Source organism: Notolepis coatsorum (assembly GCF_963971535.1).
Source record: "Notolepis coatsorum genome assembly, chromosome: 19".
NCBI lineage: Eukaryota > Metazoa > Chordata > Actinopteri > Aulopiformes > Paralepididae > Notolepis > Notolepis coatsorum.
Window position 1 is genome coordinate 6,818,736 of NC_140183.1, and position 23,577 is coordinate 6,842,312.

The 23,577-nt window shown below is 41.4% G+C and overlaps 2 protein-coding genes across 2 annotated transcripts in view; both read left to right on the plus strand.

Moving 5' to 3' along the window:
* Window positions 1-98: 98 nt before the first annotated feature.
* On the plus strand, window positions 99-4,055 carry mrpl32 (mitochondrial ribosomal protein L32). Its single transcript, XM_084335765.1, has 3 exons — window positions 99-256; window positions 602-801; window positions 3,205-4,055. Exons 1-3 carry the CDS (start codon window positions 145-147, stop codon window positions 3,451-3,453), a joined length of 561 nt encoding a protein of 186 aa, XP_084191891.1. The 5' UTR covers window positions 99-144; the 3' UTR covers window positions 3,454-4,055.
* A 4,843-nt stretch (window positions 4,056-8,898) lies between these two features.
* The window catches only part of cUnh8orf76 (chromosome Un C8orf76 homolog), a 29,866-nt gene continuing 15,187 nt past the window's right edge, over window positions 8,899-23,577 (plus strand). Inside the window, exons 1-4 of the mRNA XM_084336147.1 lie at window positions 8,899-9,010; window positions 10,752-10,853; window positions 11,098-11,241; window positions 15,264-15,314. Of these exons, the coding sequence (XP_084192273.1) occupies window positions 8,906-9,010; window positions 10,752-10,853; window positions 11,098-11,241; window positions 15,264-15,314 (402 nt within the window). The 5' untranslated portion in view covers window positions 8,899-8,905. The remainder of the gene's footprint in view (window positions 9,011-10,751; window positions 10,854-11,097; window positions 11,242-15,263; window positions 15,315-23,577) is intronic.

The window sequence follows — 23,577 nt, forward strand, 5'->3', positions numbered from 1 at the left end:
TTGGCGGAGCTGAAGTTCAAGTCAAATTGATACCATACAACTACAATCCCCACAATTCAACGGTCACTTCTTCTTGGCGCATTTCAGTGACGCAAGGAACCTCAATGACCGTGAGCTGTTTGACATGAGCGGAGCGAAGCAAGCATGCAAGTGCAAAAAATTATGAATTTTGCTGGTTTAATACACAGTCTCAGACAGTCATTGCTACAAATCGAAAGCAGGCTTTTACAGGCTGCAGGATTTGACCGACATTTGGGTGAGTTTGAGCCTCTAATGTATGTAATGAACATTAGCTCTGTAGCTAAACACCTCAGCTAACTAACAAGTGATATGAAGGGGTCAGAGATTGTCTACATAATATATATCATAATGTATATTATATACATATCTATCTGTCTACTGGTATCTATCTAGAGATCTATATAGCTGTCTGTGTCTACCTCCTATATATATATATATATAATTGCATTTAGTTTGATATTATATTTCAAACAACTATTTGTGTGATAATAACCATGCTTTTTCTCCTCATCTACCGTCCAAACTCCTCCATCTTCATCATCTGCATTATAATGCACTGTGTTCTCCTTGCTCTCTGTAGCTCCAGCGTTGGCACTGAACGCCCCCAGCCTGCTGCTTGCCCCCCAGCCCCAGCAGCTGGAGGAGGAGGAGCAGAGTCCAGACCACCAGACCCCGGGCCTCTGGGACGGTCTCCTGTGGATGGCAGTGCCCAAGAAGAGGCGCACGATAGAGATCAACCGGACCAGAAGGAGGGCTGTCGAAAAACTCGAAAAAGTCAAGGTACTGGAATTATTATTATTATTTTTGTATCTACTTTTTTCTCTTTCTATTTTTTCTCCCATCCCAATTTAGCCGTGCCAATTATCCCCTCCCCTTTCTTGAACGTTGCTTGCATATGCCCCTCACTGGCCAGTTGTAGGTAGGATAGAAGCCTTGTATCACATGTCCCCTCCGGTACACGAGGAGGCAGCCTGTCGCATCTTTTCACCTGCCAGCGCGGACTCTCATTGGCGAGGTGTAACGTTTGGGAGGCTCACACTACCCCTGCCATTTTCCTGTCTCTGCTGTGCAGGCATCCCCCAACCGACCTATAGGAGTCGCTGTCCACAACGTCCAGATTACCACCCATCGACTTCCACCCGCTAACTCTGCCAATTGAGTTAGTATGACGGCCGGCCCAAGCCGGAGGCAAAGCCGACAAACGGAGTCGAACCCGGTGTCTCTTGCGTTTGTGACGAGCGCAATGTCCGCTGCGCCACCCAGCTGCTGGAATTATTATTATTTTTCAGTGACTCCGTCTGGAGGACCCAAAGTTATGTTGGGTCATACAAAGTTGAACCCTTTCACTACCACATTACAGAAGGTAGTGTGGTAGTGAAGGGGTTAACCTTCTGTAGTGTGGTAGTGAAAGGGTTAACCTTCTGTAGTGTGGTAGTAAAAGGTTAAATTTCTGTAGTGAAAGGGTTAACCTTCTGTAGTGTGGCAGTGAAAGGGTCAACCCTGTCATGTGGCTGTGAAAGGGTTAACCGTTTGGTATTGGTAGTGAAAGGGTTCAAAAATGAACATCCGCCCCCTTCAGTTGTTCTGGAGAAATGGATTGCTTCCACGTCTGGTAATCGGAAGGTTCCCGGTTTGATTCCGGCTCCTCCTGGCAGCGTGTCTAAGTGTCCTTGAGCAAGACCCTTGATAATAAACTTTAATAGGATGTATTATATAACTTTAGCACCTTTTTAATACAGGAACTGCAACCCTCATGTCATGTTTGTTTATGTGTTTGTTTAAAAAATAATATAAAAAAAAAAAAGGGAACTGCAACCCTTCACAGCGAATAGCATAACACAAGCATAAATATAAAACAACAAAGGCAATGCATAAAGTGCAGACATAAGAATAGACATAAATGAGCACAAAATAGATAGAATGAAAGCTGTGCCATAAGAAGGCTCATTTACAGTACAATAAATCAATAAGATGGCACTTATTTACAATAGATCAATAATCACAGTGTTGATGTAAGGAGTCTAAGCGGCACAGTGCATGAGAAGAAATGGGTATAAAATTTGCATAGAACTGACACATGAATTTGAAGGAAGTGCATAAAATGAACCCTTTCACTATCACACTACAGACGGTTAACAGGTGTTTATTGCAGGTCTCTGTTATATATATTTTTTTTTTGGGCGGCTAGTAGATTTAGCATGGTTAACATGTACTGATTTATAGATACTATTCGATAGTACTGAAGCTGTATTATTTTCTCCAGCTCTGACATTTTTCTCTCTCTCCATCCCTCCCTTTCTCTTTCCTCCTTCCCTCCTTCCCTATCTTGCTCCCTCTTGCCTCTAAAATTATCTCCTTCCCCCTTCTCCCTGTTCCTCCCTACTCTCTCTCTCTGTCTCCTTCCCATCCTCCCCACTTTTAACTCTTTCACCCTCTCTTCCTCTCCTCCCTCTCTCCTTAACTCTTTCACCCTCTCTTCCTGTACTCCTTCTTCCTCTCTTCCTGTCATCCCTCTCCTTAACTCTTTCACCCTCTCTTCCTCTCCTCCCTCTCTCCTTAACTCTTCCACCCTCTCTTCCTGTCCTCCCTCTCTCCTTAACTCTTCCACCCTCTCTTCCTCTCCTCCTCCCTCTCTCCTTAACTCTTCCACCCACTCTTCCTGTCCTCCCTCTCTCCTTAACTCTTCCACCCTCTCTTCCTCTCCTCCTCCCTCTCTCCTTAACTCTTCCACCCTCTCTTCCTGTCCTCCCTCTCTCCTTAACTCTTCCACCCTCTCTTCCTCTCCTCCTCCCTCTCTCCTTAACTCTTCCACCCACTCTTCCTGTCCTCCCTCTCTCCTTAACTCTTCCACCCTCTCTTCCTCTCCTCCTCCCTCTCTCCTTAACTCTTCCACCCACTCTTCCTGTCCTCCCTCTCTCCTTAACTCTTCCACCCTCTCTTCCTCTCCTCCTCCCTCTCTCCTTAACTCTTCCACCCACTCTTCCTGTCCTCCCTCTCTCCTTAACTCTTCCACCCTCTCTTCCTCTCCTCCTCCCTCTCTCCTTAACTCTTCCATCCTCTCTTCCTGTCCTCCCTCTCTCCTTAACTCTTTCACCCTCTCTTCCTATCCTCCCTCTCTCCTTAACTCTTCCTCCCTACCTCTCTCTCGCTCTCTCTCTCCCTCTCTGTCTCCATCCATCCCAGACCAACATCGTGCCGTGTCTGGAGTGCGGCCACCTGAAGCAGAAGCACGTTCTGTGTGGGTTCTGTTACGAGAAGGTGCGTAAGGAGACAGCTCTGATCCGCGGGCAGATCAGAGTTCTGGAGGGGGGTCCCCTGAGGGCCCCCGCCACGGAGACCCTGGTCCTGTACGATAGCGAGGCGCCCGGGGAGCAGGACAAGGACAAGAGGATCGTGGAGAGGGCCAGGAAGCGACCCGCCTGGTTCAGCTAATACTGTGTTATCACACTTATATACATACATCTTCATACTTTCAAGTTGCCCGTTATATGAACCATGTTCAGTCACACAGCTCCCTTCTGTAGCTATTGTGTGCAGCAGCTATTTTGCGTCTTTTCCAGCGAGCATTCGCTTTAACCCTTTCACTGCCACACTACAGAAGGTTAACCCTTTACTATCTCACTGTTACCGTCGGTATGTGTGATAGTAAAGGGTTAACCTTCTGTAGTGTGGCAGTGAAAGGGTTAACCTGTTGTTGTGTGGCAGTGAAAGGGTTAACCTGTGTATCGTCGCAGTGAAAGGGTTAACCGTTTGGTAGTGCGGCAGTGAAAGGGTTAAGCAATTTGAGGACAAAATGGCGTGAGATGCAAGCAAATTCAGCCACTATAAAATACCATTCTGTGTATATTAACGGCAATTTAGCATTCATGGTATTTTCGGGCAAATTTATGAATATCATGTACGTGTTGTCCATTTATTTTATGTCATGACTTACAAACATCAGCTGATATTTTGTTGAAACAGGCTGCAACTGTCATGAGAGAAACATATTTTATATCTATTCTTTGTTTGACAATAAATCTGTTTGGAACACACTTAGTCAACAGTCGTCTTTATCATTTTATTTACTGTGGAAAGTGTCTAGTAACTCTAGTTAGTCATAATCTCACATTTTCACAAAAAAAAATCTATTTTGCTGCTCCATCACCAATTGATATAGACCTGGGGAGTCTCATGATAGTTTGAATTCCTGCCTGTTTCCAGACAAACGTTATATGGTGCTAGGGCAGTGGTCACCAACCCGTCGATCTTGATCGACTGGTCGATCTTTGAGACTGTCCCTGTAGATCTTTCCATGAAAATTAAAAATTAATTAATAAAAAAAAAAAATTTTTTTTTTTTTAGATCTTACCCTGAGTCCACATTACAGTTCTACTTTTGTTTTGATGTGAAAAGTGATGCTGCACTTAGCACTGACTGAGAAAGTCCACATTACAGTTCTACTTTTGTTTTGATGTGAAAAGTGATGCTGCACTTAGCACTGACTGCACTTAGCACTGACTGAGAAAGTACACATTACAGTTCTACTTTATAAAATGCTAATTGTAAATATGTTTGTCAATGTTAATAATATGAGAGTCCACATTACAGTTCTACTTTTGTTTTGATGTGAAAAGTGATGCTGCATAAGATGACTGCACTTAGCACTGACTGAGAAAGTACACATTACAGTTCTACTTTTGTTTTGATGTGAAAAGTGATGCTGCACTTAGCACTGACTGCACTTAGCACTGACTGAGAAAGTACATAATAGTTCTACTTTGATGTTTTAATGTTGGACCAAAGCATTGCATGTAATTAGAATACAGGCAAATAAAAGTCATTTAGTTTAAAGTACAATCTTGGCTGTCTTTTTCTCTCAACGCTTCAATAGGTAGATCTTGCCTTCACCAAAAAAAAAAGGTGATCTTGGGCTTAAAAAGGTTGGTGACCAGTGTGCTAGGGGATAATAACACAGGTAGGCGACTCCTTGCCATTTGGCCAGGGTCTGACATTTTCACAAGCTATTCAGAGTTATTGCTAGTTTTGATTTCACAGCGGGCATACAAGCAATATATTGGCTGTAATGAATCCATTAGATGTGCTTTTTGTAGCCAGGAACAATGTACTACCTGATTGATTGAAAAGTTTATTAACAGATTGCAGAATGGGTACAATACAGTACGGCTCAATACATACAATTGTTAAGGGGATGCAGACCAGAGAAAGACTTTCGTCTTGTTTACATCAGGGTCCCCCATTTTCAATTCATCATATGACACACACGACATACAGATAGACAGTACTGCTACATTTATGACATACCAGATTTGCAAATACAGTACTGTTTGTGATACTAAAAAAAATCCAGAAAAAGTATATACATTTGACCTGTAGTGATGTGTAGTAGTATATATAATGTAGCCTACTACCTGTAGTGATATGCAGTGTAGTATATAATGTAGCCTACTACCTGTAGTGATATGCAGTAGTATATAATGTAGCCTACTACCTGTAGTGATATGCAGTAGTATATAATGTAGCCTACTACCTGTAGTATATAATGTAGCCTACTGCCTGTAGTGATATGCAGTAGTATATAATGTAGCCTACTACCTGTAGTGATATGCAGTAGTATATAATGTAGCCTACTACCTGTAGTGATATGCAGTAGTATATAATGTAGCCTACTACCTGTAGTGATATGCAGTAGTAATGTAGCCTACTACCTGTAGTGATATGCAGTAGTATATAATGTAGCCTACTACCTGTAGTGATATGCAGTAGTATATAATGTAGCCTACTACCTGTAGTGATATGCAGTAGTATATAATGTAGCCTACTACCTGTAGTGATATGCAGTAGTATATAATGCCAGGTGCACGGCCCGGACGATATACAGGTGCAGCTCAATAAATTAGAATATCGTGGAAAAGTCTATATATTCCACTGTATCTGTATTGATGCAGTAATTTGTGCAAAAGGAGCCCCAACCAAGTACTGAGTGAACAAACATACTTTTCAGTTGGCCGACATTTCTATATTACAATTTTTTCTTTTTTTTATTGGTCTTATGTAATATTCAAACTTTCTGAGATACTGAATTTTGGGCTGTAAGCCATAATCATCCAAATTAAAACAAATAAAGGCTTGAAATATTTCACTTTGTGTGTAATGAATCTATAATCTATGAGAGTTTCGCTTTTTGAATTGAATTACTGAAATAAAATAACTTGTCCACGATATTCTAATTAATTGAGCTGCACCTATATTGGTGCACCAGTATGTATGTAAGTGGCTATGTCTGCAGAGTAAACTTCAGTCCAGTCTACAACTAAGTGTCTTCATTGACTCGATACCACTTCACTACCCCGTTTGATTTTTACTATTGTGTGTGGGGCAAGGGCACTATAAAAGGAGGAAGGGTCACTGTGTAGCGTGTTATCGCAACATTGGTGCCAAGTGTGGAAACTTTCAGTTCGGCCGAATTGATTGATTGATTGAAAACTTTATTAACAGATTGCAGAATGGGTACAAGACACTACAGCTCAATACAAACAACTGCTAAGAGGATGAAGACCAGAAAAATACTTTTGTCTTGTTTACATAAGGGTCCTCAATTTTCAATTCATCAAGACATTTAGAGACATACAAATATGCGATACTATGTAAGAAGGAGAACATAGAAATCAGAAGGGGAAGAAAATGTACATTAGAGGGGGGTGGGGGGTGATTTTGACATTTACCGGGGCCAGATTCTAATTGCAGCCACTCGTAGGTGCTCTTTGAGAGCGGTTTTGAAGGAGGATAGGGATTCACATTCCTTTACGGCTGTGGGTAGGGCGTTCCACATTATTGTGGCATACTGTATTTGCGAAACGTGTTTAGTCCCTTGTTTGGGTTGAAAGTGATTTGTGGAACTCCCTCTGGTGTTGTGGTCGTGGAATTCACTGACCTTTAGTCAGTATTTTGACAGGTACATGGGTATCCCAGCGGTGTAGTGTATCTTGTAGACCAGGCCCATTGCAAGTTGCTGTACTCTGTCGTCTACTCTAAGCCATCCTAGATTGTCAAAATGGGCAGGGGTAAGGTGGGTTTTAGGAGTAAGGCCAAGCAGGAGTCTGACCAGTTTGTTTTGTGATGTTTGGAGCCTTGTTTTAGGGCCTTTGAGGTGCTTTGGTACCATGAGGTGCAAGCATAGTCGTAGAAACCTTGAATGAGTGCTGATTGATTGATTGATTGATTGAAAACTTTATTAACAGATTGCAGAATGGGTACAATACAGTACGGCTCAATACACACAATTGTTAAGGGGATGCAGACCAGAGAAAGCCTTTCGTCTTGTTTACATCAGGGTCCCCCATTTTCAATTCATGATATACCCTTCCTTCTTTTATAGTTTCCTTGGTGTGGGGTAGCCAGGCAGGTAAGGAAACATGTCATTTACAATGTATGTGTATGCTTCATAACAGTGGGCCTACAACACCCACCCACCAAAAACATGCTGGAAAACAAATAATTAAAAGTTATTAGACTAGTTTCTTAAAAACATGTTCTGACACATTCAAGGGAGTCGTATACAATTGTTGGAAATATACATATATCCCCTTTGAAACAAATAAGTAAACAAGCAGTGCTCATGTGATTCTCAAATGCTACTTTTACTGGGTAGTGCCATGATCATAGATATTATATAAAGATGGTGGTGATCATATAGATATTATATAAAGATGGTGGTGATCATTGATTGATTGATTGATTGAAAACTTTATTAACAGATTGCAGAATGGGTACAGTACAGTACAGCTCAATACATACAATTGTTACCCAATCCAATGTACAGTTTCTACGCCTAATGTATATACTCTTTTCTTTCTGGACTCTTTTTGTATCACAAATACAGTACTGTAATTGCAAATCTGGTATGTCATAAATGTATAGATGTAGCAGTACTGTCTATCTGTATGTCATGTATGTCATATATGTTACGATGAATTGGAAATGGGGGACCCTGGTGGAAACAAGACGAAAGTCTTTCTCTGGTCTGCATCCCCTTAACAATTGTATGTATTGAGCTGTACTGCACTGTACCCATTCTGCAATCTGTTAATAAAGTTTTCATTCATTCATTCATTCATTCATTCATTCATTCATTCATGCAGACCAGAGAAAGACTTTCGTCTTGTTTACATCAGGGTCCCCCATTTTCAATTAATCGTAACATATATGACATACATACAGATAGACAGTACTGCTACATCTATATATTTATGACATACCAGATTTGCAAATACAGTACTGTTTGTGATACAAAAAGAGTCCAGAAAAAGTGGGAGTGGGGGGGGGGGAGGTTGGGTAGGAGGGGTGGGTGGGGGACACTGTACAACTGTACAAACAAAACTGTACATTGGAATATTGACAAGACCATACTTGGTAATTTACTGTACATTGGAGGGGGTTGTGTTAGGACATTTACAGGGGCCAGTTTCGAATTGCAGTCTCCCGTAGGTGTTTTTTGAGAGTGTTTTTGAAAGTGGGTAGTGCCATGATCATAGATATTATATAAAGATGGTGGTGATCATATAGATATTATATAAAGATGGTGGTGATCATAGATATTATATAAAGATGGTGGTGATCATAGATATTATATAAAGATGGTGGTGAGCATAGATATTATACAAAGATGGTGGTGATCATAGATATTATAAGATGGTGGTGATCATAGATATTATAAAGATGGTGGCGATCGCTAGGAAAGGAACGGAACGAGCCCGGAACCATTGTACACGAAGTGATTTCAGAACGGAAGTGTCGTTTATACTGAAACACTGCACAATTTCAGCATGTTGACTTGAATATTATTATATTAATTATATATTAAAATCTATGACCTGGAGGCAGAATGGAGATCTTTGGCAGTACGTTTGACGATTCGGTGTTTTTAGAGTCAAGAGACAAAGTTTCCGTCGCTCTTTCTTCCTATAATGCGAAAATCTGTGAAGCAGAGGTGAGAATGTCTGCTACTGGTAAAAGCCATGCTATTGTGTTTCTATTGTAACGTTACAAATAATTTCGATAAAACATAACTTTGACATTTCAATTCGGTACCTAGTTTTTCCTTTACCGCATATAGACGGTTTCAAAGTAACAACAATAACGTTGTAAACATTTCCTGTTGCAATCTTTGCTAATGTGGACCAAAATGTATTTCCTGTAATTAGATTAGATTAAAATGTATTTTCATACTACAGCACACGTACAGTACAACGAAAATAAGTTTGGCATCCAACCAGAGTGCAAATGTAACAGTAAAGTGCAATAGTAATATACAATGTACAGGTGATTAAACTGGATATATGAATTAGTAATATTGAGGAATACTGCTAATCAGATAGTTGTAGTATTAATATGTACAGTGATACAGGTATAATGACACTATGGTAGTATAATATCATACTGGCCAGCAGCGTAACTAGTAAGGGATATGTATAGATATAGGATCTACTATCTACAGATATGTAAAGAGGATTATATGCAGGTATGTACAGACAAATGTCGATAGATGGATATACGGTATGTATACATTATATACAGAACTATTGTACATGTTACTTATATGGGTAGAGACTATGGTATGAGGTAGGTAGTTATGATATACAGTGTAGAGGGCAGTTGGAAGCAGTGGAAGCAGTATGTACAGTAGGTATAAATTATTCTGTAGAAAGAAGCTGTTCCTGAGTCTGCTTGACTTGGAGCGGAGGTTCCTATAACGACTCCCTGAGGGGAGGAGGGCAAACAGTCCACGATTGGGATGAGAGGTGTCCTTGACAATGCCTTCCTCAGACACTGTTTGTGATGAATAGCCTCAATTGCAGGGAGTGATGTATCTGTGATGCGTTGGGTGTTTTTCCACCACCCTCTGTGCTTTCTGGTCTGAGACAGTTAGTGAGTAATGCTTTCTATGGCGCACCGGTAAAAGTTCACCAGAATCCTCAGTCTCCTCAGGAAGGCACTGGTGAGCCTTCTTGACCAGTGCTGAGGTGTTGAGGGTCTAAGAGAGGTCCTCGGACATATGGACTCCCAGGAATGTACCGCTGAGGAGGTAGCGTCCTCCGTGCTCCTGTTCTCAGTACGGTAGGCACATTGGTGACTGTCCAGTGAGGGTGAGAGGCCAGATTTGAGGTGAGTCAGGACCAGCCTCTTGAAAGCACTTCATGATGATGGGGGTGAGGGCAACAGGGCAGAAGTCATAGAGGCTCGAGGCAGAGGAGTGTCTCAGCACTGGCACGATGGAGGTGGTTTTAAAGCACGCAGAGACAACTGTCAGTATAAGAGTGTGGACATTGCAACAGGAAATAGACGTGGGTCCTTTTTAAATGTTGCTGTCACACTTTGAAACTGGCAGTTTCAATCTCATTTTATTGTGGAGTTTACTGTTGCAAATTGATCAGAAACAACTTAAAGTTGAGCTATTTTTCAACACGGACCTTAATGTTGTTTCCCATCATTATTACTTGTGCATATCACAACCTAATTGATGGCTTTATTATTAAGATGTTAGTTATATACTTTTCCCCCATTCCACACATCATCTGCCAATGTACACATTGATTGTTCCAGACAGAGCGAAAGTAATAATGAAATAGAATTAACAAAGTGGTATATAAAACTATGGAATACACCACTAGCTAATGATAACAAGCTAACATTTGAAACGTAAACATTGACGTTTCTTCTCCCCCCCCCAGTGGTTCTTTGAGAGCGCGTCTCTTGATACGGAAGATCCTTTGGAAAAGCAAAAAGTCTTGAAATTCCGAGGTGACTTGGCCTTCAGACAAAAAGACTTCCAGGTAAGGAATGACTAAATCTGAGGACGTTAATTGTGACAATGATATTGATTGAAAAGTCTCATTTAATGGAATTATTCACTGAAACCACCTGGATTGTTATGACTAGTAACGAGAGAGAGAGAGATGTTATGATCATCTTTCTAAAAGTACATTTTATAAGGATTCTACGTTTCTTTAATAATAATAAATAATAATAAATGGTACCAGTGTGATACATTATTCTCCTTGCCCCCTGTGTGTTTAGAAAGCTCTGGATGCATACAGCAATTGTCTAGACTGGGTCCCCAACAACAACCTGACCATCAGGAGGGACGTGCTGGAGGGCATGGCCCGCTGTTGCACCCGCCTCGGGCAGAAGCGGAGGGCGCTGGACCTAGCGGACTCACTGGTGGGTCATTAAAGGCTCCTGTGTTTTTAATTTGATTCATTGATTGATTTGTGAGTACCTCTGAAGTCCCTTCAGGAAATTGTCCTTTTTTTTGCACTTTGATTCTAGTAATTGCTCTTTTAATTAGCCTACTTGTCTACTGTTATATTTTTGATTATTATTATATATATCTTTTTTCAGTTTATTTAAAAAGGACAGTACACGACACGTTAATAAACATTTCTGTAAATCGATCAGTTTTAGCCAGCTGGCTAATTCGCAACTGTAGTCCTTTTGGCAAGATGTTATAAGACCGACCATACACCTAGAACAGAAGCATTAAAAGTAAAACACAGTATTTACAACACAATCCAACATAATAGTAAAAGCAATAATAAAATACACAATGAACTGATTAAAAGTGATCACATGTTTGATTGGTTAATAACCAGGTATTGATTTTTTTTGTAAAGGTGTGGTAGGTAGCACAGTGTCTTATTTCAGTTGGTAGGATGTTCCAGAACTGAGTGGCTCTGACTGCAAAACAGGACTGACTGAAGGAGCTGGACCTAAACGGCACAGTACAGTCTCCTCTCTGGGTAGATCTTGTGGACCTATTATGAGATGTTTTTTGTTTGACAGTAGGCAGGCATCAGTGTATTTTGTCAGGTTTTCCCAGCTGAGGATTCTGTCCTTGCTGAGGATGTGACAGTGCCAGTGGTGGTAAGTATATGGTTTTCGGTCCAGCACCTTAAGGGCCTGCTTATACAGAGAGAGAATGGGTGTCATGGTTGTGTTTTTTGCATGGGTCCAGCTTGTCATACATAGGGTTGGGCATCGTTTGGATTTGAATGATTCCGGTTCCGATTCTCCATTTCGATTCCTGTTCTAAACGATTCTCGATTCCGATTCTTTGAGGTGCAGGTCAAAACAGGTCTCACAGCTTATTTCGCTGGAGATTATAATTTTTTTTTCAGAACCGGAAGTTAGGAAGGTTCTAGCATCAGACCTTTAGGGGGGCTCAGCCCCTAGAGCAGTGGCATAATTTCACAAAATGCCATGGTCAGACAAGGGCGGGGGGGGTGGATTATTTTTGTCAAATCAGTTGTGCAATAGTCCATTTTGGTGAGTTGTTTCTATACAATTCAAGTCATTTCATGTATGGATGAGGAGACATACTAATGATAATCTAGCGTTGATTTCAGGATGATTAGATAATCAGCCAAAAAATTACAATGTGATGACTGGATTACAGTAAAACGCCTTTTTCTCGCCTTTTTCCTGGAATTACTGAAAAACACCCAAACCATACTCTATTCAAAACGGTATAAAACGGAAATGTACAGATGAAAAAACAATCTGTCTTGGGCATGTTGACTAGAAGCAACTCACTGAGACTCGATGGCGTTATTAGACCCATAGATATAATATAAGATATATTTTAAGCACTCGCAAATGTCACAGTCTAAAACGATATCCATTGAATAAAGACCTGGCGATGAATGGGGTATCAGCGCCCCCTGCTGCTGGCGTCAATGTGTTAAGGAGACAACTACAGTATGTAAGTAGTAAACCTATTTTTTTATTCCAGTCGATCATAATGATCATGATCATATTACGGAGCGCTCACTGCGTTCGAGAGATATAGAGAGGGAGAGAGAGAGAGACTCACATTTTCGTATATCCATCTATGGGAAAAAGACATTTCCAGTGAGTGAAGGTTTGTTCAAATCATGAGGGAACAAAATACTATTTTGAGGCCACAAAATATTATTTTGATGCCTCAAATTGATTAATTTGAGGGAACAAAATACTTGAGGTAACTATTTTGAGGCCACAAAATATTATTTAACCCTAACCCTAACCATAACCCACAATTAATTAATTTGAGGTAACTAAATACATTTTGAGGTAACAAAATACTATTTTGAGGCCACCACATATTTTTTTCATTTTGTGTGGCAGCAATAAGCCTTTGTAGCAAGCAGATTAGCTGGGCTAGCTAGCTAACATTAGCTGAACTGACATTAGCTTGATGGCTAACTAGCGAATAGCATCAGCTAGCTAACATTAGCTAATGTTCTTTGACACTATTATTACACCAACACCATGGAACTAATGACCAATTTGACAACGTTCTTGTCAGAATAGTCAGTAATTTTATATAGTGCTAGCTAACGTTTCAACATACTTGTCTTGTTGCCCATCAGCACTGGCAAATTCACTATTACTAAACTAGTTACACTAGGTAGCTAGCTACATCTGCTTCCACGTCTTGTGTTGGATGTTGGACTGGGACTTGACATGACGTTACCAACTTCTTTGACATTTTATTTTATTTTATTTTTTTATAGTTAACCAATGAGGTCAACAGGCTACTACTGGCAATCCATGTCTGTAATAATAATAATAAAACCCCTAAAAGCCCCCCTAAAAGGGTCTAGAAGCGCCACTGGCGTGACCTAAAGGCTACTACTTTAAACAGAGTATTACCCATCAGCCACCTTGTGTGGCTGTAGCAGAGTAGCTCTGCCTGACGCCCAATATCTCCCTTTGGCTGAAGCCTAGTAAGACTAATATCTCCCATCGGCTGAAGCCTTGTAAGACTAATATCTCCCATCGGCTGAAGCCTTGTAAGACTAATATCTCCCATTGGATGAAGCCTAGTAAGACTAATATCTCCCATTGGCTGAAGCCTAGTAAGCCTAATATCTCCCATTGGCTGAAGCCTAGTAAGACTAATATCTCCCATCGGCTGAAGCCTAGTAAGACTAATATCTCCCATTGGCTGAAGCCTAGTAAGACTAATATCTCTCATTGACTGAAGCCTAGTAAGCCTAATATCGCCATTGACTTAAAGCTTAGTAAGACTAATATCTCCCTTGGTCTGAAGCCTAGACAGGGCTTTTAGTGTCGCTGCCCCCACCCTTTGGAACTCCCTCCCCATGACATCCGAAATTCAAACTCTCTCGCCCACTTTAAAAACGTGCTGAAAACCCATCTCTTCACCGAGGCCTCTGGTCTCTGATGCTCCTTAGCATCCTATTTCATTCTGTTTGTTCTATTTTGTTTTGTTCTGTTGTTGTTCTGTTCCGTTTGCTCTGTTCTGTTTTTGTAATTTGTTTCTCAGTTTTAGGCCACCGTTATCCTCTCCCCCCCCCCCCCCCTTCCCCCCTTTTATATGTGAAAGGCGCTATATAAATCCAAGCCATTATTATTATTATTATTATTATTAGTAAGCTGATTGGTAGATGTTTGGTTTCTCATGCGATGGACCCAGTTCTGAATCCATATTGGTTAGAGGCACAGTTAAGGCCTATATCCTGTCTTGTCATTGCCGGTCATTACTTAAAATAATCAACCACTATCCATGGTGATAAATCACATCGCAGACATCTGTGTGGCCGAACGGCAGGTAAATGTAGTGGAGTAACATGTGATCCTCATTAAATGTAGTGGAGTAACATGTGATCCTCATTAAATGTAGTGGAGTAACATGTGATCCTCATTAAATGTAGTGGAGTAACATGTGATCCTCATTAAATGTAGTGGAGTAACATGTGATCCTCATTAAATGTAGTGGAGTAACATGTGATCCTCATTAAATGTAGTGGAGTAACATGTGATCCTCATTAAATGTAGTGGAGTAACATGTGATCCTCATTAAATGTAGTGACATGTGATCCTCATTAAATGTAGTGGAGTAACATGTGATCCTCATTAAATGTAGTGGAGTAACATGTGATCCTCATTAAATGTAGTGGAGTAACATGTGATCCTCATTAAATGACACCTGTGGCCAATAAGCCAATATTGTGCCACATTGGTAGAAAATGCAGGGCATGTAAATTAAACAGCAGGGAAACACTAGTTAATATCTGTCTCCCTGCCATCTTACCTGTCTGTCTCTACTGTCTCCCTGCAGAGTAAAGAAGCTTCAAACAGCTGCCATCTTACCTGTCTGTCTCTACTGTCTCCCTGCAGAGTAAAGAAGCTTCAAACAGCTGCCATCTTACCTGTCTGTCTCTTCTGTCTCCCTGCAGAGTAAAGACGCTTCAAACAGCTGCCATCTTACCTGTCTGTTTCTACTGCAGGTCAGCACACACACACACGCGCACTCACAGACGCATATACATATATATACACATGCACGTACACATTATATACATATATATATACACGCACTCACAGGCACATATACATCTATATACACACGCATGTACACATTATATACATATACATACACACACACACACTCACAGACGCATATACATATATATACACACACGCACATACACATTATATACATATATATGTACACCCGCACGTACACATTATAGATATACATATATATACACACATACACACTCACAGACACATATATATATATATATATATATATATATATATATATATACACACGCACGTACACATTATATACATATATATACACACATACCCGCACATTAGGGTGACCAGATGCAAAAAGTACAAAAGCAGGACAACAGTAAGATTTTGGTGGGACAGATAGATAATGTAATTTTTTTTTATTAGAATAACTGGTCTTCACCGAATAGATAAAGGTTAAATCAAAATAAATACAAATTAAATACAGAATTATATCTCTCCACATTCATCTTGGCACTGGCAGCCGGCTTGTTATCACCTAACATCTGTTTTAAATATTCAAACTTTATCACTTGACAGGAATGTCTTGTGTTCGATATTCCCTGTTAACACAGAACTAGTTAACAAAAATAATAATATAAATAAATTGTGTTTCTCTATTAGAATAACTATGGATGTAGCTTTTGTACGACCACACAATATTTTTTTTGCAATATCCGAGTCTGGCCAAATGACAGGAGCTAGCTTGCTACCACAGTCGGCTGACCTGTATGAATGGGAGTGTTGTACAGTGTGATAGATGCTTGTTATCTCCGCTGCAGTGACCTTGTCCGTCTGGCTATAATTTTTTGGTTTAAGAAGAAACATATCCATAGATCTGGATGTTTCTTTTTGATGAGCCACTTTCATGTGAGACTCACGTCCACTGTGGCACTTCAAGTCGTATTCTCCTCCATGAGCAATTGAAAACGAACTATGACACAAAACACAGAAAGCTCCCTGAGGATTGCCTGACCCAGGCATGTGTCGTTTGTCAGTCTTGGTTGTAACTGCAGGTCTGTTTCTTTTGACTGCTTTCCATCTTGATTCATAGTTCGCTTGTAATGTTGTTGTGTTTTCTTTTTTGACAGCTCGCTAAACGTTGACAGTGCGCTACATTTTGACAGCGCGCTAAATTACTATAACCAATCGGATCTGAGATATGAGGTAGCGTCACGAGCAGAGCAATGTGTGTGGACAAGAGGCGGGTTACTACGTTTACTGTAGGGAGGGGCTTTTAGATCAATGTTTTTTTTTTGCTTCGAAAAGAGGGACATCCTCTCAATATGTGGGACGCGGGACATTCGGTCAAATGGTGGTACAGTACAACCAAAAGTGGGACACCTGGTCACCCTACCGCACGTACACATTATACACATAAGATAAGATGATCCTTTATTAATCCCCTTGGGGAAATTCGGGTTTCAAAGCAGCATGGGGGGGATACAGGGTGGGGGATACATAGCTTCACAGTCCTATACAGTCCAGTATCTATATACACTATAGATACACTTAAAGTATAGATACAAATACAATATAATATAAAAAAGTACAAAACACAAGATAGTCCAGTGATATGAGTATCTAGTGCAAAATACAAGATAGTCAGTACGGTGATGTGAGTCTCTAGTTCTCAAGTCCAGAGTTCTGACAGTGATAGTTCTGGCAGCAGAGCCGGCCGTCCGAGCCCTTTGTGTTGTAGAGCCTGATGGCTACCGGTATAAAGGACTGGCCCAGGCGGTTTGTGGTGTGTCGGGGGGGGGGGGGGGTGTCTTAGGCTGAACGTGCTCTTCATTCTGGCTAGCTTCTCATAGAGGGGGTGAGAGGGGTTCTCCAGGATGACTTTTAGCTTTTTCCTCATCCTCCTCTCAGCCACCACCTCTAGATTAGCCAGCTCACCACCCACTACTGAGCTAGCCTTCTTCTTGTTCAGCTTGCTGGAGTCCCTCGAGTTGATGTTGCCCCCCCCCAGCTGGGGATGGGTACCGAATTCGGTACTTTTGAGGTACTGAACCGAAACACGTCGGTACTACCGAGTATCGATTCAAGTGAGATACCGGATTTTATTTATTTTTTATATAAAAGGACATATAATAAAAATACTATCAAGTAAATAAACAGTGTAAAGATATATCTCTTATATATCTCCGTCACATTTAACTGTGGAAAGAGAGAGCGGGCGCGTGAAAATGTCCGGCTTTTTCAGTTTCAGTCTCACAGCACTTTGCGAGCGTCTGAAGGCTCAGGGCTGCATTTCTCGCCGAACATATCATCGGTTCTCGAGTTAAATGCAGATATGTCAGGCGAGCGTCTTTTTACGGGCGCGCGTCAGATTATCTAAATCTGGCTAAAGTGATATTACCATCCCGTATAGGGTTGATATTAGGAGTCATCATAATCAGACTTTATAGAGTGAAATGGGACATCATGAACAATGTACTAAGAGAGCACAATAACCCACATAAACACATCCCATACCTCCCCATCCTCCCGCTTCCCCAAACGAAAAACAATTAAAAAAAGCATTACCTTTGTGAAGCTGCTGGGCAATACACGGAGTGGTGGTAGAACTACACATATTGTTTAGGCTTCAGCTCAAACTCCAATCAAATAATACTAATTGCTTAATGTAGCTATAGGCAATAACAAATAAATTAAGTCATGTCTCTGACCAGACCAAGAAATTATTATGTAGCCTGCAGTCAAATAAAAAATGATATATTATATACACTAGTGTTGTCACGATACTGGAATTTCGAACTTCGATACGATACCTTGAGAAGTATCGATATTCAATACCATTTTCGATACCACGGGGAAAACGGTTCAATCTTAAAATGTTAAAAAATAATAAAAATCTTTTAAAATAAATGTTGCTTTTGTTGCTGGTTGATTCTCCTCAGCTTCTCTCTGGTACTATAAGATAAGATAAATATAACACTTTTAAAACCCTTTGTTTATCTTTAGATCACACATTTAAAAATAACTGTTCATCTCACTTCAATAATTTTTATTGCAGAACATGGTATTTATTTTCTCAAGCAGACAGATGTAAACACTGTAATCTGTGTTGCATGTACCTGACAAACTGAACTGTTTGTATTAGTCATATTCCGACTTAACTGAATGCACATGTGTGTGTGGACTACTGTACTATTACAGGTATTGAAATGAACAATGCAACTTCCTTATACAAAAAGTTAAAAAAGAAAAAATATGAATAATTAAATATCGATATTTCGGGAAATGAGTATTGAAACCGTTTTAAATATTCAGAATCGATATGTATCGATTTTTCGATATTTTTGACAACACTAATATACACACACGCATATATATATACATACATATGACATACCCGTCCGTTCGAGGGAATGCTTTGATAACGAAAATTAAGCTTATATAATAATAGGCAGCTGATTGGCGCAGTGGGCAAGGCGCTCACCTCTAACGCAGGAGACGCTGGGTTCGAGCCCAGCTCTCGGCGTTGCTACCGGCTGGCCGGTCGTTCATACTAACACAATTGTTGGGCTCCACTCCACTGGTCAAATTACTTACTCGTGAGTAGTACGTCCGTTGATAAAGAAAAGCAATGTCCACAGCCGCTCCGTGTATAGTAAAGATATTCAAATGGTTTATTTGCAAAGTCTTTCTTTACAGAAGTGGTCCTGAATCTACTTTCCTAAATATTCCAGTCACTCATACACATACTACTACAAGGTAAGAAAACTGTATTTTCCCAGTCTCCAAAATCACCGCCGACTCGACACATGAAAGTTCCTTCGCAATGTGGAAACCGCAAATCCACTGGTTGGCTTCTGGCTTCAGTCCTCTGTTCGGTCCCAGTCTGGTCGAAGCTGCAACTGCCATTCTTCTTCTTCTTCTTCTTCTTATTTGAATTTCCGGCAGAGTAGACGCATCGTGGCGTATTACTGCCCTCCGCAATTCTTTTTATGGGCTCTTCTTCTTCTCCTTCTTCTCCTTCTTCTCCTTCTTTTTCTTCTTCTACTGGACCCCGTCATCAACTACATTGACCATTGGAGTGCAGCTACTGCTGCTACTTCCTGTCTGAGCCCCCCTCCGCGGGACCCACCTTGCCCCCTGCTATCTTATCCTGGGCTGCTTTGTCCCTCGCAGCCTTGTCCCTCGCAGCCCCCTCAGCCAATTCCCTAACCACCTGCTCCCAGTTCAGACCTTCCAATCCCAGATGTTGAACCGCTATCCTAACAATCATCTTCACCATCTCTGTTTTACCCTTAGCCTCTGCCATACCAGTAACTACCCCTGCCACGAAGGCCACAATACCTAATTTCTCCTCCCTTCCCCTCTCTCTTTCCACCTGCTCTACCCTCACTGCCAAATGCCCTCCTTCAACCCCCTGCACCCTTTCTTGGCTACCCTGTCCTGCCCTGCTAACCGCCCCAGCATACGTCAACTTACCCTCCCTTCTCTCTCTCCGATCCGCGACCTCCTTCATCATCACCTCGCACCCCCTAAACGCTACACTATGCTCCCCACCACAACTACAGCACTTCGGCTTCACTCCCTCTCCACACTCCCCATACTCATGTTCCCCGCCACACCTAGCGCACCTCAGCCCCTTCCTACACGTGGTAGCTATATGGCCAAACTCCTGGCACCTATAGCACCTAAGAGGATCATGAACAAATTCCCTAACCCTATACATCCTATGCCCCACAAACACCTCCCTAGGAACAACCCCACCCTCAAACGTAATCACTACCGCTCCCCTCTTCATCCTTTCTGCACTCTTAACTATGCCATTACGCCCGTCCTCCATTAGCTCTTCCACCAGCTGCTCTACTGTAACCTCGACCGGTACCCCAGCTATCACCCCCTTACATCCCCCCCCCCTCTTCTCCCCTACTCTCGCCACCTTACTTATACCCACCCCCCCAATGCCCCGCATCGTCCTAGCCACCTCCACCTGCCCCTCACTACCACACCCTACGGCCAGATTCCCATCCCACAAAACTTTCACGTACTTTACCTCTCCTAGTCGCGCGGCAATGAGTTTGGGCCACTCGAGCCTACCTACCTTCCCCTCACCCCTCTCCCCCTCAAGCCTGACCACTATATGGATCACTTCCTCTTTTGCCACATCTTTTCCAGCACCCTCGTCTCCCGGCCCACTTGAGCTATCGTCCCCCACTTTCTTCCTCTTCCCCCCTTCTCCCCCCCTCTCCTCCCCCTACTCTCACCCTTGCCCTGGCTATCCCCATCGCTGTCGTTCCTCTCCGTCCGCTTCTTCCTCTTCTTCCCCACCGTTTCCCACCCCTCCTCCTCCCTCTCTTCTTTCTCACTCTCCTCCCCACTGTACTCCGACCCCTCGCCCTTCCACTGATCGCGAATATCGGTCGTTCTGGAAATTCGTAGCTCCATTTGCCGTTCTTCCTCTTCCTTCTTCTTCTTCTTTACACCATCCGACTCCTTCCCTTTGCCACAGCAAGACGGTGGGCAAGGCTTGGCCACCGTTCCACAGCAAACGTACTCTCCCAGGGGAGACCTCGTCCTCTCCCTATCCGGCCTATCCGGCCTATACTCTAGCTCCATTTTCCTCTAGCAACGCCTGCTTATATAGAGACCCAAATGTTCTAGACTGTTCGGTTATGACGTCATACGGTGACATCACGAAGTTTCCGTAACTTTCTATCATGACGTCATACTGTGGTTATAGAATGTTTTATGTTCTAGAAAGTACTATTATGACGTCACCACAAACGTTCCAGAATGTTCTATGTTCCAGAAAGGTCTATTATGACAAATACCGGTTCCATGACTTTATCTAAATCCAATGAATATTAAACATTCATATAATACAATACCCGAAATATATATAGCTTTGGCTCTTACAGCAAGTGTTAGAGGGTGGGAAAGCCGGAGGGTGGGGATTTGACGTTGTGGACAGCGATTCCTACAGGTCGGTTTGGTGACGCCGGTGCGACGGAAGCAGGAAGTGACAAGGGCAGCGTGAGCCTCCCACGCGTTACTCCTCGCCACTGAGAGTTCGAGCTGCTGCGGTGAAAAGATGCGACAGGCTGCCTCCTCGTGTACCGGAGGGGACACGTGATGCAAGGCTTCTGTCCTCACTACAACCGACCTGTGGGAGGCATAGTCTAGCAACGTTCAAGACAGGGGAGGGAAGATTGGATAATACGAAATTGGGATGGGAGAAAAATAGAAAATGGGGAGGAAAAGTGGATCAAATTCTTTTTTTTATAATAATAGAAGTATTGTAATAATAATTTAAAAGAGATTAGGCTATTTTCAGTCAGCCTTAATTTAGGCTATGGTCCTAGAGCTGCATTTAAAAAAAATCAAGCATAGTCTATATTTAATAAGAGAACAATTTATTAATTTTTATTCTTATTTATTTACTCTTTTTTCCCCCCGCTGGTAGTATTAAAAAAAAAGGGGGAAAAGGGGAGGGATAAGCCGTGATGATGCGGTAGACAGTCGGCGATTCCTTTTTCTGCTTCAGTAACTCGGGCTACATTTTGGTGTAATAAGGTTTGGACAGATATCTCCAGTTTGGCGAATCGTTTGTTCATGCCGCTGTTCATCTTATTAATAGCAGATAGAATGTTTGAAAGTGACTGGTTGTCCTCCATGCGTTGCTCACTAGTACCTCCCCTGCTCACTAGCGTATTTTACATCTTGAGCAATAATATTCGCGTCTTGTTCTAATCTAGCAGCGTTCTGTGATATCATCATCCGTCATATTAAGGGCATGCAGACGTCGGTGCGCATGGGCGTTGGGCGTGAACAGCTCCGTATCTGGCTCGCGCATATTACATGGTACTGTTGCCGGCGAGTTTTCAAAATGAAAACCCCCTTTGAGCGTTGCCGCTAGGAAAACGAAATTGCCTGCCAAAACGGCGTTGCCTTTTAACTTTGACATGCAAACGAAATAATTCGAAAATTAAATGTTGTAAGTGTAACCATGGCCTGAGTCTCCTCAGGAAGAACAGCCTGCTCTGTCCCTTCCTGTAGAGGGCCTCAGTGTTGTCCGACCAGTTCAGTTTTTTGTTCAGGTGAACTCCAAGGAACTTGTAGGACTCCGAGGATTATGGGAGACATACACAGGCATATACATAGGGCTGGGCGATGTGGCCTAAAAATAAAATCTCTGATTTTTTCACCCCACATCCGTTTTACGATTTTAATAGATTATTTAGGAAAAATATTCAAACTAAGATGAATTTCCCTAAGTGCAAACCTAACTTTCACCAATCTTCACTTAAAAAAAATATATATATATATATATAAAAGGTTACTCTTGATCAAACAAAGATGAATGTCCCTATTGGGATTAATAGTGCAATAACTTGCTTTTTCACCAAACTTCAATTAAAACAAATAAAAGGTGCCTCTTGATCATCAAACAAGAATGAATTTCCCTATTGGGATTAATAAAGTGCAAATCTAACTTTCACCAAACATCACTTTTTGTAAAATAAAAGGTGACTCTTGAAAAAAGTTTTTTTTTTGGGAAAATCTATTTTCATTTAAAAAAATCTTCCTAAATAATGAATTCAAATTAATCAATTAAATCGATTAATCGCCTAGCCCTACATATACATATACATTACACACACATGCACATACACATTATACATATATACACACACACACACACACAGAGAGAGGTTGGTTTTTCTAGTCGCCATTATGCATGTATTCTATTTGTATAATTTTGTTTGTATATTCATCTCTGAAAAGATCATGACCCACTAGAATACAAACACACACACACAAAATGTAGATGTAACTTCTTTTATGTAGATATTTTTTATAGAATTAAACTCATATTAGTTTGTATCGATAATATTAACCTTCTGTATTGTAGATATCTTTTATAGAATTAAAGGGGAACTATCTTATAAATGGCCTTTTCCAATGTTTAGCATTGTTTCCTAGCTATGTGGACTTATATTAATAGGATCTATGTCTCTAATTCTCATATTGGCGCATTCTTCCAATATTGTCCCTCACTGAACTGAGTCATCTGAAACTTAGCATATATGTGACGTAAGAGGTTTCTCATCTGCATAATAACGCCCGCCCCCTCTGTTTGTTGCCACCAGGCGCACACACTGTGGTTGGAGCCACTGCCCACAATCTACCTTTATTTAGTGCAGACCGCAAGGAAGGAAGTGCAGAGAGTTA